This window comes from Magnolia sinica, chromosome 1 (genome assembly GCF_029962835.1).
Source record: "Magnolia sinica isolate HGM2019 chromosome 1, MsV1, whole genome shotgun sequence".
NCBI lineage: Eukaryota > Viridiplantae > Streptophyta > Magnoliopsida > Magnoliales > Magnoliaceae > Magnolia > Magnolia sinica.
Genome location: NC_080573.1, coordinates 112876561 through 112896677, shown reverse-complemented (window position 1 = coordinate 112896677; position 20117 = coordinate 112876561). Strand labels below are relative to the sequence as shown.

Below are 20117 nucleotides of genomic sequence, written 5' to 3'. Positions count from 1 at the left end.
TTCCTCTTCCAAAGATCATCGATTGTGAGAACCTTATTTCTCCCCACCAGCCATGCAAGAGTTGCTACCCTGGGGAGTCACCGCAGTGCCATAGCAAATCGGTGTGACCTTTGTGCTCACCGAATGATGGCTAAAAGAATCCAACTTGTGGAATGAGCTAACCGAGAACCAACCAGACTTTCCTTTATTCCACAATAATGCATCCCTATCTCACAAAGATGGACAGACTATGGAGCTGCTCCAAAAGCATAATGAGATCATCCGCTTCTCCCTCCAACAGTAGAGATCACGTGTTTCATATATTTCCTTTAGTTGTTTGGTTGAATGAAGATTCTAGTTTATTTCAGAAATCATTGTTGTGAGCTAATCATATTGCCTATTGCATGTTAGAAGTTCGTAAGTTGTTTCTTTTGAAGAAATAAAATGGCCAATACCAAGAGTTAGTTTCCAAAAGAAACTAGCACTAAGATCCTGCAGTTTAAAGATTTAAGGAAATGGCTACAGCTTTCATCAACAATCACAACATAAATTTCCTCAACAGATCCACAAATCTAAATGTGATGAGGAAAAGAACATATTTTATCTGTATGAAGAAACAAGAAAAGGATTTTTTTATTGGGGGAGCTCAAAGAAAAAGAAGATTTTTTGTTTGGCCTATCTTCTCTTCTTTCATTTTTCCCCAACTCAATAATAATGAAATTCTCCACAAGGCCCCTCCAAAAAAAAAAAAAATTTATCCACAAGAACAAATTTTTTGTCATGCTTAATATTAAGAAAGAAGAAAAGAGACATACCTTGATGCCAGAGCTACCTCATTATCGTTTCCAACCTTACAAAGGATCTGATAAACAGAAGTAAAGAGCAACCTCAAAATGCCTTCTTCTGCCAGATTCACATCCACAAGCATCTCTAAAGATCTGGTCATCCATTAAAAATGCCCGGTCAGAAATCAATTGCTATAATGAGTAGTAAAAGATATATTTGGATGTATCTTGGAAAGAAGGGCATGTGGCGTAATTTCCCACACAAATAACTGCACAATACATTAGGAGTCCACAATAGGCTTGGGCGGAAAAGGTGGATAAACTGAACCCCACCTAGTGCAGTTATGGATTTCCGCCCTGCCCCAAGACAAAATCTGTTCCAACAAGAATCGCCAAATGAGTAGCGATTTCAGGTACATTCAAATGGGCTGTAAATTTGTAGCTGCAAAAAATCAAACTCACTGTCACTCAACCCTATATATTCAATCAATAAACAAACCCTTAAACAGAAACATTTGGACATACTGAAACACATGAAAGAATACCAAGGCGGTTTAAAATCAGTGCAATATCAAGTTAATCCCAGCTGCAAGCATAAGAAAGTCCCCTCAAGTATTAATTCAGTCTACATTTATATTTTTCAGTATAACAGCAGTGGATATTGAATTACATCGAAGAGCAATGACACACAACAACAAGAGCAATGATAATCACACAACACTGCACATATAGAAAGATGTAACTGAGAAACATCCCAAGCCTTCCAAGCGACACCTCCATGTATCTGAACTAATTGGCAAAGGATACGCATCTTGAGAAGACCTTCAAATGATCCCTTTGAAGTTTCTTGGAAAGAAATGATTCCAAACCACCCTCTCCTCCACCCCCGACAACATTGTGATACTTTGCCTCTTTAAAATATACAATCTTGTCTGACCACCAATGACACAGACCCTGCATGGAAATCTATCACCGCATCAAATGTCCTCCCAAAAGTCTTGTTCAAGAACCATCCCCAATCTCAATGTATATTTGTTTGCTGAAGCCCCAACTGAAAACAACTTTCTATAGATCATACACCCTGTATTGAGAAGACCTCGTAATTAGTCGTGTTCCCTCACACGATATTTTGCGGCAACTATGTGCTTCAAGAGTCCTTCCCTTATTGTCCCCAAACCACCACAACCATTTTCCCGAAAGTGCCCTATTAATGGTGCCCAGAGTTTTTGTCCCTGTTCCCCTGAGAATCTGAAGCAATTATCTGCTTCTAGATACATGCATCGTCATTCCTGACGGCTCGAACCTCCACAACCATTTTTTGAAAAGAACTCTATTTATGATGCCCAGGATTTGTATCCTTGCTCCCCTAAGAATCAAGGCAAGCATACGTCCTCCCATTTCACCAAGTGGAACTTCTGCTTTTCTGCATTGCCCCTCCAAAGAAAAGGCTTTTGAAGCCTTTCCAATTTCTTCAACAACACAAAAAGGTTTGACAAGGACATAATATGTCAGCATATTTAGCAAATGCAGAATTCAACTGAGTAACATGCTCTCCTAGAACAGCTACAAAATCTCCTACTCACATATTAAATACGAACATCATCCATTCTCTCAACACGCATCTACAAAATCCTCACAATCCCATTAAACATTCCTAATGCAGGACAATTAACAACTTGCTCTAAAAGCTCGAACTGATAGAGCATGGCGAATTAATCCATTTATCTCATAGCCCAGGCCCCACATCCCATGGGTTAGGACCTCGGCTGAACCCCCCTCATGGGCCCCACTTCACACGAGCCACCTGCTTCACTCAAGCAGGGCCCGCCTCACACGGGCTACCCACCTCGAGTGTACCCCTGCATCCCACAGGCAACCCCACTCAAGCCCAGTGTGAAAATGCCCCTGCATTGATCACCCTCGGTGAGAAGTCTCGAACACGAGACCTCCTGCTCTAATACCACTTTGATGCAGGACAATTAACCACTTGCTCTAAAAGCTCGAACTAATAGAGCACGGTGAATCAATCCATTTATCTCATAGCCTAGGCCCACATCGTATGGGTTAGGACCTCGGCCAAACCTCCCTCGTGGGCCCCACTTCGCATAGGTTCTGCTTTACACGAGCCACCCGCCTCACACGGGCTGCCCACCCCGAGTGTTCCCCTGCATTAATTCCCAAAATATCCAATAAAAACTTCATACAGTAGCTTGTAATAAGAAATCCTATTGGTGTTAGGATCTCATATAGTACAGTTCTCATGTTATGCGCGCCCATACTTGATGAAAGCATTGCTGGGAAGTAGTATTCAAAGTATCAGTACCGTCACATGCATTGATGACCATAGATATGGAAACGTGTATCAATATCACCTTATTATCACTGATACTCAGAAAATATTGTTGTCTGAGCGAACCATTGGGAAAAAAGGTGGAATTTTTCAGTGGAACTTCAAGAAACATTAAAAGACATGTTTATACATGTAGGAAGCAAAATATTACAGGGGAAAAAAAAAAAAAAAAAAAAACCATGTATAATAAGTTCTCATTTTATAGGGACCCAACCATGTGTTGTCAAAAAAATTCATCGTAAGTAATTAATGGAATGGCCAATATTTATTAGTATATAAAATTTCTATAAAAATTAACAATGAAAAACACATTTTTTTTCCAATATAAAAATGGAAAAATTAGGATTTAACCAATTTCCCTCATTTTTCACTTAAATGTTAATTTTTCGCTACAAATCCATGTCAATGCATGAGAATCATATATAGATGTGGATTTCCATTGTAATCCATGCTAGCATTTCAAAAACAAAAAACAAAAAACAAAAAGCAAAAAGAAGAAGAAGAAGAAGAAGAAGAAGAAGAAGAAGAAGAAGCAGAAGAAGAATCAAAAACAAAAAACAAAAAGCAAGAAGAAGAAGAAGAAGAAGAAGAAGAAGAAGAAATTTCTATGGATTTTCAACACCTTTTGAGTTCCAACCCGTTTTTGTTTTGAGCGGAGATTTCTCCCCAAATCCAAACTTTGATCAAATAAAAACCAAGAGTGATCAAAATCACCTACGGAACAAAATACCAAAAAAATCACAAAAAGGAGATTTTTTGGGTTTTTGAGTTTTTTTTCCCAATTTTCTCTTATGTATGGTTATTTCCCTATTGTGAGGGATATCATCAATGGCATTGAGGATATCAATAAATCGATGGTATCACCAATACAAGGGAACTTTTATACGGAAACTTTCTCAAAATATCGCCAATATTGATAATATTGACAAATGTTGCCAATATGATTAAAAAATATCAATGATATTTTGAAATTTTCAAACCGCCAGCAGTTTCGATATCGCTAACTTGGCGATACCCATAAAAGAGGCGATACAAACGATACTATCACCAATGTTTGGAACACTGCTTGGAAGCAGTGCGCCAACCAATCCCAATCCTAGGTAAAGTACTAAGATTGAGGTCAAGCTGGCAATCTATTATAGAACTCAACTTTGGAAGGTAATATTGATGTCAAGCTGGCAACCTATTATAGAACTCTATTCTGGAAGGTAATTCGCCAAGTATCCAACCAAACCAAAATGATATAAAAGCCTAAAAGGAAGCTACGAATGACGAGAGACCCAAAAGACAATGAAACCTATACACAGTGTTCGAAATATAGGTATCGCGCAATGTATCGCACCCTAGGGATACAGATACGTATCAGTTATCACACGGGATATATCGTTTGTATCGCGTAATTTATCACACTTTTTAGGAAACATGGGGGAAATGGTTGAATTTTTTATTGAAACTTCAGGTATTATTAAAAAAGACCTTAATACACACTTTTAAATCATAAAATATCAAAAAAGATGTGCACATAATAGGTTTCCTTTGTATAGGGTCATAAGCTATACGTTGATCAATCGAACTAAAATAACTATATTCAAATATGAATGGAAGGATTCGATAAAACATATACATAAAGTGGACCCCACAAAGCCCACGACAAACAGAACGGTTTGTCTCGAGCTAACACCACGCAACAGGAAGCGGATTGGGTGTGTACCTCACACACCACTGATATCGCTGGTGTGTTGACGTCACCAAGTTTTGTGGGTCCCATCATGAGGTATGTATAATATCCAAACTGTCCATCCATTTGTCGAGCTCGTCGTAAGGCTTGAGCTGAAAAATAAGACAAATCCAAAGATCAAGTGGACCACACTGTAAAAATCAGTGTGGGATTGAACATCTACCATTTGGGGGTCACAGAAGGTTTGGATCAATATGATATTTTTTTTTTCCTCTTCATCCAGGTCTGTGTGACCTTATGAATAGATTGGATGGAAAATAGATGGTATGGTGGGCCCTAGAATGTTTTAACGCTAGAATCATTGTCCCCACTTATATTTTTGGTGTGGTCCACTTGATCTTTAGATTTGATTCATTTTTAGGTTGCTACTCTAAAATGATCTTGGGAAATCGATGAAGGTGTGGATATAATAAATACATTATTTTAGGGACATTTTGATCTCCTTTGTACCGTTCATACAACTAAGAGCTCCACAACCGTTAGCGCTTCGCACGACACGTAATGACCCCGCATCAAAAACAGATCGGGTGACGGATAGGCTACTCACCCTGCAAGTGGCCAATGGCTAATGGTTGGTGCTCTGTGGACCCCACCATGATGTATGTTTTTCATCCATGTCGTCCAACCATTCTTCCATATCATTCTATGGTATGAGCCCAAAAATGAGGTTGATCCAAATCTCAAGTGGACCGCACGGTGTTGATTGAACGCCCACCATTAAAAACTTCTTAGGGGCCACAAAAGTTTTGGATTAAGCTGATATATATTTTCCCTTCATCCAAGTCTGTATGACCTAATCAACAGTTTAGATGTCAAATAACCATTACAGTGGGCTCTAAGAGGTTTTTAATGGTGGGGCATTCAATCACTATTGTTTTCCCATGGGGTGGTCCACCTGAGATTTAGATCTACCTAATTTTTGGGATCAAGTTCTAAACTTATCTTTCAAAAAGGATGGACAGCGTGGATAAAACACATACATCATGGTGGGGTCCACATAGCACCGACCACTAGCCACCAGGCTGATGGCAACGTCACTTAGCCAAACCGCGTCCCCGGCATCCCATGAAAGGCTTTAGCAGGAAATTTGTCCCTAACAGTTGTGGGCCTCACCATAATGTATGTGTTGTACCCACACCATCCATCATTTTGGAGAGATCATTTTAGGGCATGAGCCAAGGAAAGAGGCATATCCAAAGCTCAAGTGGACCCCACCATAGAAAACATTGGAGATTAAATGCCCACCATTAAAAACTTCTTAGGGGCCACGGAAGTTTCCGATCAGGCTAATATTTATGTTTTCCCATCGTTCATGTTTGTGTTAACCAACGTTGTTAAATGCGACTGCATATTCGCATATGCGAATTCCCATATGCATATCGCATATGCCATTACAGTGCATATGCGATCGCATATGCCAAATGTGTGAGGATATGCGATGTATGCGATCGCATACAGCATATGCGATCGCATATCTGCCAACTGTTGGCACATTATTGTGTTTGTTTATTTTTTATTTTTGCAAAAAATCAAACTTAGTGTAACTTTGTACCTATAAGTTGTGCAAGTATATTGTTGAATGTAACTTAGTGCAACTAAGTTGTAACTTATTGTAACTAAGTTGTAAATTGTAACTTGTAAGTAGTTTTAGTGTTATAAAGTATAAATAATAAACATTAATATATAACTTCAAAATTGTATTTGTACAATAAATAGCTTATTGATTGTTTTGTTACTTAACTATATTGTTGAATGTTGAATTTGATGTACTTCATTCATTTTTCTAACAAGTCACAAACTAACTTTATATATGTAAAATTACTATATTAGTTATCTATTGACTTAAGGAAGCTTCTCCTGAGTTCTTATATTTTTCTACATTTTTTTCAAATTTTCTCCTTGTTTTTTGTTTTTCAAAAAAAAAAATTATGCAACCGCATGTGCAATTATGCGATCGCATATGCACACAAGCATATCCGATCGCACAGAACCGCATATGCGGTTTGACAACATTGGTGTTAACTTATTAACAGGTTGGATCTCAAATAAACCTCGTGATGGCCCTTGGAAGGTTTCAACGGTGGGCATCACTGTCTCCACTGTTTTCTATGGTGGGGTCCACTCAAGCTTTGGATCTGCCTCATTCTATTTCATGCCCTAAAATGATCCCTCCAAAATGATGGACGGTGTGGATACAACACATACATCATGGTGGGGCCCACAAAACTTGGTGATGTCACTTCTACAACGAATCTCGCTACTCAAACCCATCGGTAGCTAATCCAATCCCATTTTTGAAAGAGGAAAGGGTTCCGGAAGAACCAAAACCCTAAAATCTCTCCAAAATTCCCAAATTCCTTCAATCAAACCCAAATCTATAGGCTTTTATGGCAGATTTCTCGCCGAAATCTCGTGCGCAATTTGAATCTTACATCTATACGAAGAAAAAAGGTAAGGAAATTGAGATTCTTGAATTCAAAGCTTTTCCTATTTTTTTCTTTTTTCTTTTCGATTTTTTTTTTTTTTTGGTAATTATGCAATCCAAAAAGGGATAAATCTGCAAATAAAATCTATGATATCGCAAAAATGGTGAATGATATTTCACACGATACATGAAAATTTGTTTTTTTTTTTTTTCTAAGGGGTTTCCAGCTGATATCAAGTCGCCAGCCAGCGATAATGATAATATCGGCCAATAGTATTGATATTGCAAACACTACCTATACAATAATACCCTTTCACCCAACATGATATTGTGATAACTAGTGTTTTAAGTATTGACGATATCGGCCGATATATCCCACAATCTATCTTATATCCCACCTGTACGATATGAAATGCACAAGTAGTGGGATATATCCCACATGTTCGATCCGATGAGCATTTTTTTTTTTTTTTTCAATCCTTTTTACCTTCTGTAAATCATGTTAAATTAGTGTCAAATTGTGTCCAAACATGAAAAATCACGGATTGAGAGCAATCTTAGTGTCAAATTAGGAGATGAACCGAGCTGCAAAATTTTGAAAAAAATCAAAATTTCCCAATTTCTCACAAATGAGTTGCAATCTGTGTCCAAACATAAAATCAAACATGTAACCTGATCTTGTAATTTTTCTTTTGCTTTTGAATGTATTGCTTGTGTTTCCACACATCTTCTTATATTTATAAATTATATAAATATGCATTGAATATACATGCATCATTTCAGTTAGACAAGGCATAGATTAGGACCCCATACAAATAAAACATATTATGTGCACTTGTTTTTTGTAATGTTTTGATTTATAAGTGTCAATTGATGTCTTTTTTAACAATCATTGGAGTTTCATTGAAATTTTTTATCAATTTTCCAATGTTTCCCCATGTTTCCAACAACAGTGATATATTACATGATACAGCCAATAAATCCCATGCAATAATTGATACATATCCAATGTTTTAAATATCATTATCGCATAATGTATTGCACCCGTGGGATACAAATACATATTGGTTATCACATGGGATATATCGGTTGTATCGAGCAATGTATCGTTGTTGTTGGGAAACATGGGAACATTGCAAAATTGGTCGAATTTTTCAAGCAAACTTCAAGGATTGTTGAAAAAGACATCAATACACACTTAGAAATAAAACAAAAATAAAAAAATAAAAAAAGGTGCACATAATAGGGTTTCCTTTGTATGGGGTCCTTACATGCACTGTCCAACTGAACTGATGCAAGTATATTTAAAGTCTATTCATATAATTTATAAACGTAAGAAGACATTTATGGAAACACAAGCAATACATTCAAAAGCAAAAGAAGAATCACCATATTAGGTTACATGTTTGATTTTGTTTAGATACAAAGATTGCAACTGATTTGTGAGACATTGAGAAATTGTCTTTTCCCAATTTTTCGCAACTTGCCCCATCTCCCCCAAATCTCATAATTGAAGCTCCAAATCCATGATTTTTCATAGAAAACATGAAGAATCATAGATTTGTAACCATTTGACATTGATTTAAGGTGATTTACAGCAAAAAAAATAAAAATGGATCGAAAATCGAAAATGCTCACCAGATCGAATAGGTGGGATATATTAGCACTACCTATGCATTTCGTATCGCACAAGTGAGATACAAGATATATCGTGGGATATATCGGCCAATATCGTCGATATTTAAAACATTGTATATATCCATATCCCAAGGGTGCGATACGTAACACGATACCGATATTTTAAACACTGATGATAACATCCCTTTAATTGAGTGAGAGCACCAAGGCTCATAAGATAATTCTACCCTTTACCATTCAACATGAGCTCCAAAGCCTGAGCACTATCATTTTTGTTGCACTCTCTCCAAATTGACAACAACATGGCCAGCAATGATAAATTCCAAATCTTTCCTTTATCCTAGCCCCCACTTCCAAGCCAAGAACAAGTCCCCAAACTGCATGGCGTCAACCAATTTTACATATCGAATAAAGCTAAGAATTTGCACGAAACTGAAGATGCAAAGTTACAATGGATGAAAAGATGATTGGCAAGTTCATCATTCTTAAAGCACAAGGTTAGCACTTTATCCTTGGCCACAAACCACCTAAGCACAATGACTCTTCGAGGACCATATGCCGCCAAATGCCTTTCAAGGTGCTAATAGTAGGTAATTTTTGCAAAAGAGGTTCTGTTCATCCGAATGCATGTCTTTTGTGCTTTCAAGACAAGGAATCGGTGGATCATCTTTTCATCTATTGTACGCTCACAAAAGGATTGTGGGATAGTTTCTTCAAACTGTTTGGAGTCTCATGGGTCTCATTGAATTCCATTAATAGATTTCTTTTGAAATAGCATGGTGACGGTAATGGGAAATCGGGAAAAAAAATCTGGCAATTAAGTTTGTTAGCGAGCATCTAGGTAAATTGGTTAGAAAGGAATGATCAATTTTTTAAATCGTGAGGGTTGGGTTTTAGGGGCTTTTAGTAGTGCTAAATCTCTTACAATGGAATAGGCAATAACATCAAAGGTTATTGCTCATTTTCTGGTTTGTTGGTGGGAGTTATAAATCCTTTTCTGTTGTCCTTATGTAAATCTTTGGCTTTAGCTTGTTAGTAATAATATTATCAAAGTTTTTATTTAAAAAAATGCCTTTCAAGGATGTTATAGACTCCCTCACCACCCGCCCTGTGAAGATGACGATAGAAAGTTTTTAATCAAGAAAATGCATGATAATCAAACTTCCGTCACCAATGACCCAAAAGGAGACTATTAGGGACCACAACCAAGGTGTTTTGTATACATTACGATACGCCTGTAAAGGTCGATATGTAGGGTTGTACACGAGCAAAGTTAGCTCAGTTAGCTCACTCAACTTGACTCAAAAAAGCTCAATTCGACTCGGTTCGAAACTGAGTTTGAAACGAGTCGAGCTGATTTTTTGAGCTCGAAAAAATTTCGAACCAAGTTCGAGCTTGCCCGAGCTTGACTCGATTCAGATCGAACCCAACTCGAATCAAACCAATTCAGTGACTCGGTTACTTTGATATTGTTGTTGCTCATCAAGTGTTTGATGAAATGACATTATGTGTGGCTGGTGGCAAGGTACGCATATGAAATGATGGAGAAGGTGAGCCTGAGAAATGATGGACGGATTGGCAAAGTGAATTTATCACAGCCATTTCTTTTAGGTCCCACAAAGCTTCCGGCCATAGGAACTTGTTGTATGTAAGGTAACTGGCAATTCACGTCCTCATTTCAGCCATCAAAGCTTTTCTTCCCATGGATCTGAATCCGTACAAATACCTTTTTTTCTTGATTTTTATGTTGCTTACAAGGTGCTTGATGAAATACTTGTAAAACCACTGCTATTGTTTTACACATAGTGAGATTTTGAAGGTGCAGTCAATGTGTTTGTGAAAATGCTCCACAGGCGAACGCTGCTCGAACTAGCCTGAGCTCCTGATCGAACCGAGCCGAGCTCGCCAGACAAGCTCAAGGACTGAGCCGAGTTCGAGCTGGGGTCAGCAAGTGGCCGAGCCGAGCTGGCCAGACAAGCTCAAGGACCGAGCTGAGTTCAAGCTGGGGTCAGCAAGTGGTCGAGCCAAGTCGAGCTGTGCCAAGCTCAACTTGGTTTGACTCGTGTACACCTCTACTGGTATGCATAGGTAATGGCCATGACTGTTATGCGTTACAGGGGTGAAACAGAGTAGTTGGTTTTTGGGGACGATATCGGCCATTACAGTGGTCATAAAGGCTGTTACAGGGCATAATGATCGTTAACCTCATAACGGTTGAAAAACAACCAATTTTTTCTATTTAAATTCATTTTTTCTCATTTTTTTTCACTTTTCTCATTCCAAAAACTCTCTTAGATCATTTTATAATAGATTTCGACCACTTTTACTTTATTTCTTAAGATTAAAACCATAGATTGAAGTGATTTGAGCGAATAGAAGCTCCAAGGGCCTTTTTTTTTTAATTTTTTTTTAAAAAAAAAGCAAAGAAAGAAAGAAAATGTAGTATTTATGCCTTTTTATGATTTCTAGTTCTAATGCTTGATTGTGATGTGGAAATATTATAGACATATAATCATACTCACAAATTCACTAGACAGCACAATACAACACTCTCACCAAAGAGTGGACCGTTACACTACCATAAACATGTTCAAAACAAAAACAAAAACAAAAAAAAAAAATACATATTTAGAATATTGACATTATTTTGGATTTTCTAGATATTTTTTCAAAATTTTCAGGCAAAAGAAAATTTTTAACCGTTACGGGGGTCGTAATCATTATGCCCCTGTATCGGCCATTACAGCCGATACCCGTATTAGTAATGGTGGTGACCATTACGGCCACCGTTATAGATATGGAATAACTTGACCACAACCAAATTTCACCTAGCAATAGGATGAAATCATCAAGCTCTTCATTTGTAGGCTTCTTTCAAAAAGTACGACACCAAACCACCACATTCCTCGCACCATTGAAACCCCAAGTCACATATCCTCTTGGCAAGAAGAGATGTTATACAAAGTAGGGAAAGCAAGGTGAAGGGATTCATCTCTACAATAAGATTCTCCCACAAACATAACATGCATGCCGTCTCCGATACGATAACCCTTTCTCAAACTCATTGAGCCTTCCTATCATTGCATTCCAAATCCCGAAAGCTCTGTATGGTGATAATTAGAGAGTGAACCACCCTCCCTCTTATTTTCTACACATGCACTTACCCGGTTCCATGAATTTTTCATTCTCCATCCCAAGCTACCATAGCCACTTACCAAGCAAGGTTCATGGCCTTCCAATTCCATTTTGCAAATTTCCTTCCAATTCCATTTTTCCATCATAAAACTTTTGCCAAGCAGATCTTAAGAACTCATTTTTCGAATATGGTCAGGAAAATAGAAACATAAAGAAAACTTCAAATAGAAGGGAAAAGCTTATGATGATGGTGACAACTAGTGTTCATAATATCGATACTATCAGCCAATATATCGGCTTGATATTATCGATATCACACTCCAGCAATACGAAACCGAGCTACAGAGACTTAAAAATTTTAAAAATAATAATAATAATAATAATATAATATAAATAATAAAAATAGGGGAATGCTTGATATCGTCGAGATATCGATGAATAACGGTCGATATCTCACGACATCACAAAATATCGTGTGATATCGACGATATTAGAACTTTTAGCAGGCTTTTTCGCAAAACATGCTATAGCCACCTACCCATTTACGAGGCTACTGTAGTCACCTACCAATTTCGCTGATAAAAGTAGCAGGATATCGGTAGATTCAACACAGCGAAATCATTCGAAACAATTGGAAAGAAAGGGAGAAAAAAAAAATCTTTAAACGATGGATCTCGTACCTAGAAAGAGGTTGGTTGTGATTGGAAAGAGGTAGGCTGTGATCGGAAAGAAGTGGGCTGTGATCGAAAAGAGGTTGTGATCGGAAGCTCCCCCAAAAATTAGATCGTTGCAGCTTGAAGGTGAGTGAATATCATCTAACCCAGAAAAATAACCCCAAAAATCGAAAATTTTTCGAGATTTGGGCGTGATTTTGGGCGATTTGAGGCGATGTGGGCGTGATTTGGGGGTTTGGGGTTTCGGAATCCCAAAACCCTCTGCCTCCCAAAATCAGCTTAAAGCCCTTTTAAAACCATTTGGGCACCGCTGGGTTGCGAGGTGATGTTTGTGAGAAATCCACTCTGTCCATCCGTTTTCTAAGATCATTTTAGGACATGTGATTGAAAATGAGGTGAATTCAAAACTCAAGTGGGCCGCACTAGAGGAAACAATGGGGATTCAATCACCACCGCTGAAATATTTTTAATTGGGCCTCACTTGGGATTTTTGCATGAGGCTAAGTGGACAGTTTTTTCACTTCATCCCAGTGGGAATGACCTTATAAATAGGTTCGATGGCATATAAACATCAAGGTGGAGCCCACGAAGGTTTCAACGGTAAAAAACTCTTTCCCCAGTTTTCCCTCTCGTATGGCCCACTTGATTTGTGAATCCACCTTATTTTCTAGCGTATGTCCTAAAATGATATCATAAAACGGATGGACAGAGTGGATTACGTACAATCATCAAGGTGGACCCCACCTACCATCCTAGCGCACCAACTTGATGCGTACATGTTTTGAACGGACGCAGATTGGCTGGCGTACGATGTATGCGTACTGATAAACTCCATTGGGCCCATCTTGAATGTATGTGGCTTATCCACGCCGTCCATCCATTTTTCCATCTCATTTGAGAGGTTGAGCCCAAAATTGTAGCATATCCAAAGATCTAGTGGACCATACCACAGGAAAGAGTGGGAGTAATGATTTTCATCGTTGATACCTTCCTAGGGCCCACAGTGATGTTTATTTGTCATCCAACCTGTTCATAAGATCACAAAGACATGGATGAAGGGAAAAAACAAATATCATCTTGATCCAAAACTTATGTGCCCCCAAGAATATTCAACGTTAAACGTTCATCCGTTTTTGTTCTTGTGGTCTAGTCCACCTGACCTTTGGATGTGCTTCATTTTTCGGCCAAAGATCTAAAATTATCTAGTAAAATGGATGAGGGGAGTGGATAAAATACATAAATCACAGTGGGTCCCACAGAGTTAACTCAGTACGTTTGGCGTACTAAGTTACTCAGTACACAGTCCACTTCCGTGTAGCACGCACCACTGACAGACGTCACCTAGTTTTGTGGGTCTCATCCTGAGGTATGGGTTATATCCAAATCGTCCGTCCACTTGAATAGCTCATTTGAGGAGTTGAGCCGAAAAATAAGACATATCCAAAAATCAATTGGAACACACTGTAAAAAGCAGTGGACCCTATGAACGTCTATCATTGAAACCCTTTTGGGGGTCACAGAAATTTTAGATCAATATGATATTTGTTTTTCCTCTTCATCCAGTTCTGTGTAACCTTATGAACAGATTGGATGGAAAATAAATGTTATGGTGGGCCCTATGACTGTTTGAACAGTGAGAATCACTGCAATATGTGGTGTGGTCACTTGAGCTTTGGATATGACTCATTTTTTGGATCAAGATCTGAAATGGTCTTTCCAAATGGATGAATGGTGTGGATATACTAACAACATCATTATTGGGCCCATGTAACTTTGATCTCCTTTGAACCATGCATACAAATAGAGCTCAAGTAGCGTCAGCGGTCGCACCATAATCCATCCAGGCAGGGCGCTATGGGGTCCACCGTGATGTAAAGGTTTTATCCACGCCATTAATCCATTTTTTAAGATCATTTTACCTTATGATCCAAAAAATGAAGAAGGTCCATAGCTCCGGTGGACCACACCAAAGGAATCAGCGGTGATAATGACACCCACCATTGAAACCTTTCTAGGGGCCACTGTGATGTTTTTTTTACAATCCAAACTATTCATAATGTCATGTAGACCTGGATGAAGTGAAAAAATAAATACCAGCTTGATCTAAAACTTATGCAGCTCCTAAGAAGTTTGTAATGGCGGGCGTTCGATCACCACTTTGCGGCCCACTTAAGCCTTGGTTCTGCCTCATTTTTAGTATAATACCCTAAAATGATCTGTAAATAGGGATGGACGGTGTGGATAAGACCTTTACATCACAGTGGCCCTCACAGAGCTCTGCCCAGTTGGATAATAGTCTGGGCAGGGTAGGACGCACACATGAAATGGGATTGCATACTAAGTTACTCGGAACACTCTTATCATACTGAGTAAACTCAGTTGGGCCCACTTTGAATGCATGTGGTCTATCTACGCCATCCATCCGTTTTTCCATCTAATTTAAGGGGTTGAGCCCAAAATTGAAGCATATCCAAAGATCAAGTTGATCATACCACATGAAACAGTGGGGATAATGATCCCCACCATTGAAACCTTTCTAGGACCCACAGGAAACAGTGGACCCATATCTTCCTGCAACAGTTTTATAAAGGCACATGATGAGGCACATGTGGTTAAGATCTCACTATTTTAAGTGGATTTTCTTTGGGCCATATGGTTCATGCACACGGGAGTGGATTAGGTGGGCACCCCGGTAACACTTTAGTGGGTGTTACCCTTACCGTGGGGCCCACCTTGATGATGTGTTGTATATCCAAGTCATCCATCCGTTTCTCTAGACCATTTTAGGACATATTGCAAAAAAACAAGTAGATTCAAATATCAGATGGAACACACTAAAGGAAACAGTGGTGATTGAGTGCCTCACCATTAAAATTTCCAAAGGGCTCATTGTAAGGTTTTCGTAATGTTTAATTGCCATCCAACCTGTTGGTAATGTAAAAAAGACCTATATATTGCATGGATTTTTTACTTGAGCTACTTACTGCCTATTGGATTGTGCTCTATGGCCCCACCATGATGTATGTGTTTTATCTACGCCATCCATCTGAGATTTAAATAACTCTCATTTTTAGGATCGTTCCTTAAAATAATATGGTAAAATGGATGGGCGGCATGGATATACAACACATTCACCAAGGTGGGCCCTAACAAGTTTTAATATAATATTCTTTTACAGATAAAATGTCAGGAGGAAGAGGAGGGAGACAACATGATAAAGGGTGACAATATGGCCGGCCCACTCCCGATAATCGATTCGGGAGTATACGTAATTTATGTGGCCATGTATCAAGGAATAATGGCGTAACCCGCTTGAAGGAGCATTTAGCGGGAGGGTATCGCAATGATGTAGATTGCCCTAAGTGCCCACAGGATGTGCGAGAAGAGATGAGAGCCATATTGGAAGAAAAAAAAATGTGAAGACAAGAGATGAACAATATGCACGGGAGAGGGAGATTAAGGAGGAGCTGGGGCGGCCACCATATATGGTTGACAAGGATGTAGTGGATCTCGATGGCGATGATGATCCTGAATATAGACACACCGTTTAAGAATCCATACGAGATCAGTGGGAGGGGGATCAACAGAGGAGGTGGGACACGAGTAGGCCTAGATTTGATGGGTCTATCCATGAGCTTCGTGGGGAGAGTGGAGTAGGTGAGAGTGTTTGGTGTGGGGGATGGGAGCATAGTAGGCGGGGAGGATTATGAAGCATGGGCAGGAGTAGTAGCATGCGAGTGTCAGATCTACCTTCAGATCCGAGGATGTACAAAGAGACAGGAGAGACAAAAGAAAATAAAAGACATGTTTAGTGGAGGGGATGTGAGGAAGAAAGTTGAAAAGTTTATAGCAAAGTTTTTTATATACGATTAAATCCCCGCGAATGCCGCCGCAAGCCCACACTTCAAAAATATGATACGTGAAGTGCAGCGTGAGGGTGACAGTGTGCAGCCGCCCATGCCCTTTAAGATCATGGAGAAGTATTTGGATGATGAACATGCAGAGATGAAGACATACGTCGATTCGTATAAGCAATCATGAGAGATGTACGGCTGTACCGTCATGTATGACAGTTGGACCGGACCGACGAAGATGTCGATCATAAATTTTATGGTGTATTCCCAGGGACAGGCGGTATTCCTAAAGTCTGTAGATGCGAGTAATAAAATTAAAGATTCTAACTATATTACAAGCTAATGCACAACATCATGCAAGATGTTGGGAGGAGAAACATTCTGCAGTTTGTTACGGACAATGGGAGTGCATTTGTTAAGGCGGGGAAGGATATTCAGAACAAGTATCATATGTATTGGACCCCCTACGCAGCTCATTACATCGATCTCATGCTGGAGGCAATCAAGGATAGGCCGTCGGTGAAGACCATAATTACTGATGCATAGCTCATCACAGACTCCATATACAACCACACCTGGTTATTAGCCGTGATGCGCGAGAGGTGTAGTGGGGATATAGTGCGCCCTGAGGCGATGCGGTTCACCACAAATTATATCGCCTTAAGTAGCATCCTCAAACACAGACGGGTTATGAGAGCTTTTCGCCTCTCATGATTACAAAGAATGGAAAGGGAGGTTGACAAAAGTAACCTGGAGAATCGAGGAGCTGGTGCTGAGAAATACATTCTGGGATCGCGTGCGTGGTATAGTGGGTATTCTAGAGCACATTTATGTGATGTTGAGGATGGTGGACAATGAGACATCCATCTATGGGGTCGTTGTATCTGTCCATACGGCTGATGAAAGAGGCCATCATGGTTAAAGATTCCAATGCATATAAGTGAGTGCATACAATAATAGACGACCATTAGGAAAGGACGCTTTCTCACCCACTACATCAGGCTGGTAAGTATTTATATGGATTTTTTTCTATATGCAATAATAAATGAGGGTTGTACTGATGTGTATATGTTAGTTTTCAGTGTATTTCCTGAATCCCAAATACCACTACAAACGGAATCTCTTCGAAGATAGTTCATTAAAGAGGGATGTACATTAGGTGTACGATCACTTATTCCCCGATTGTACAGGGAAGGGCACCTTTGGTAGTGAGGTAAATATGTTCCGCACTTACATTCTCATTATCTTCATCCCGACCATTCCATACTTATCCTAGTTACTATATACCATCAGCAGATTGTTAGATTCCGCGACGCGGTTGGAAGTTTGGGTGCCACCCTGTGGTGAAGTGAAGGAACACCATGACGGCATGTGAGTTACTGCGATAAACTTTTTATATTATTTTGGAAAATCTAAAATAATGAAAGAATTTTATGATATGCAAGCAAATGGTGGTCTATGTACGGGACCGACTGCGAGGTTTTACAGCGATTGGCTGTCCATGTGCTTGCACAGACGGTATCCTCATCACCCTGTGAAAGGAATTGGAGAACATTTTCCCTCATCCACACAAATAAACGTAATAGACTAGGGTATGAGAGGCTTAAGAAGCTAGTGTATTATCACTATAATATGAAGTTACGAGAGAGGCTGCTCCTTGTGGAAGGAAGAAGAAAAGCGCAGGAAGACCCACAAGACCTGATGACGGTCAGACAACATGCATATGTTGAGGATGAGGAGGATGACCCAGTTTACTAGTGGGTTAGGTTAGATGACTGAGATACCTCGAATGGGAGACCAGAGCCACATGTTGCGACGGAAGCAGAGACACAAGGGATTGATGTTGACGCACATGTGGAGCAGCAGAGGTCTCCTAATGAGGCATTCGACCCATTGACGAGGAGTCCGGAGGGCAACCTGCAACAGTCACTATCACAGGGGACACGTGGCAGGGAGACATTGTCTGACACCGAGTCTGAGTCAAAGAGTGATGCGGGGAATGGGTCTGGTGATGGTGATGGCAGCGATAAGGGTGACAATGACTCTAATGACAGTAACGATGATGATGATGATGATGATGATGGTGACGGGGATGGTGGTGGTGCGGGTGGGAATCAGGATTAGAGGCCTATTAGCCCTTTCACTGGAGAGGAGAATTTCGATCAAGCCACACAGGACCCTGACCATGGTTCTCGTCCAGGAGAACCACGACCACGTCTTATTTACAATAAGACATACAAACGTCAAAAGCTACTGAAGAAAAAACAAATTCAGAAACTTTCAAATTTTGAGCTGCTGGCAAAATGCATGAGGGACACAAGCGTTTGTGACAAGCGAAGTGGCTCTAAATTTGGATCACGGACAAAGGAGGGGAGCTCGAGTTACAGGCCACAACATGAATCTGGATGACAAACACAGGAGAGTAACTCGAGTTATGTGCCACAGTATGGGCATGGATATAGACCTAGTGGATATGCGGCGAGTGACTCCAGCAGTCACGGCACATCATTTTTCAATATGGTCAAGAGTTCACTTATGTATATGGGCACGGATATAAGTAGCAGTATGGATATGGCCATCAATATGGATACCAAGGAGCTTCATATGTGCCATTCCCAGATCCATATCAGTCACAAACTGTGACGATTACGCAGCACCCATGGATGGGCATATTGATTCAGTTCGGAGAGGATGAGTACCGGCGTTATGTCAGGGAGTATCTTAACTGGTACCACTCTATTATGACATGGGCACAATATTGTCGATTTGTGGAGCAGCAATACTATTCCCAGCCCTGTCGAGATGGAGATGATGATTACAAGCCACCGCGCAACTCTGTGGGTCTAGGCCACAACCAATCCCCACCATTGATATGTATATTTCTCAATTTTTACTTCTGCTTTTAAATGAATTGGTTGTATTTTCATACTTGTCTTTGATATATTTATAAATGTCATGCATTCAATTTAAATATATTTGCATTAGTTCAGTTAAACATCGCACAGCTTAGGACCCTATACAAAGGAACTTTATTATGTGCACCTTTTTTTTTTGAGATATTATGATTTAAAAGTGTGTATCAAGGGCTTTTTTAACAATCCCTGAAGTTTCATTAAAAAATTCAACCATTTTCCCCATGTTTCCCAAAAAGTGCGATAAATTATGCAATACAAACGATATATCCTGTGCGATAACCGATGAGTATCTATATCCCAAGGGTGCGATACATAGCGCAGTACTGATATTTCAAACACCGGTGACAACAACATCAATATAGGGAACAACTTGAGAGAAAAGAAAGAAAAATGAGAAAATTTGCCAACTAAAAACAACATAGGTCCTTTCCCGCAGCTCTACTAAATATTTCACCAATACACAAGTTGCCTGATGGTAAAGGAATAGCTCCTTATTCACAATTTTCTCAAGGTAAATAGCCACTGGCCTTGTGGGAATTCTTACTTCTTATGGATGACAAAGGATGTGTTAAATGACTTGAGAGAGAGAGAGAGAGAGAGAGAGAGAGAGAGAGAGAGAATCAA

The 20117-nt window shown here is 39.5% G+C and overlaps 1 protein-coding gene across 5 annotated transcripts in view; it reads right to left on the bottom strand.

The window, feature by feature from the left end:
* LOC131254340 (uncharacterized) overlaps positions 1 to 20117 on the bottom strand; it is a 158913-nt gene that overhangs the window by 104408 nt on the left and 34388 nt on the right. For all 5 annotated transcript variants that reach the window (XR_009175507.1, XM_058255340.1, XM_058255330.1 and 2 more), the window contains one exon: positions 795 to 917. Coding sequence is in view for 4 of the 5 variants with exons in the window: in XM_058255340.1 (XP_058111323.1) it covers positions 795 to 917 (123 nt within the window). In the remaining variant the exon portion in view is untranslated. The remainder of the gene's footprint in view (positions 1 to 794; positions 918 to 20117) is intronic.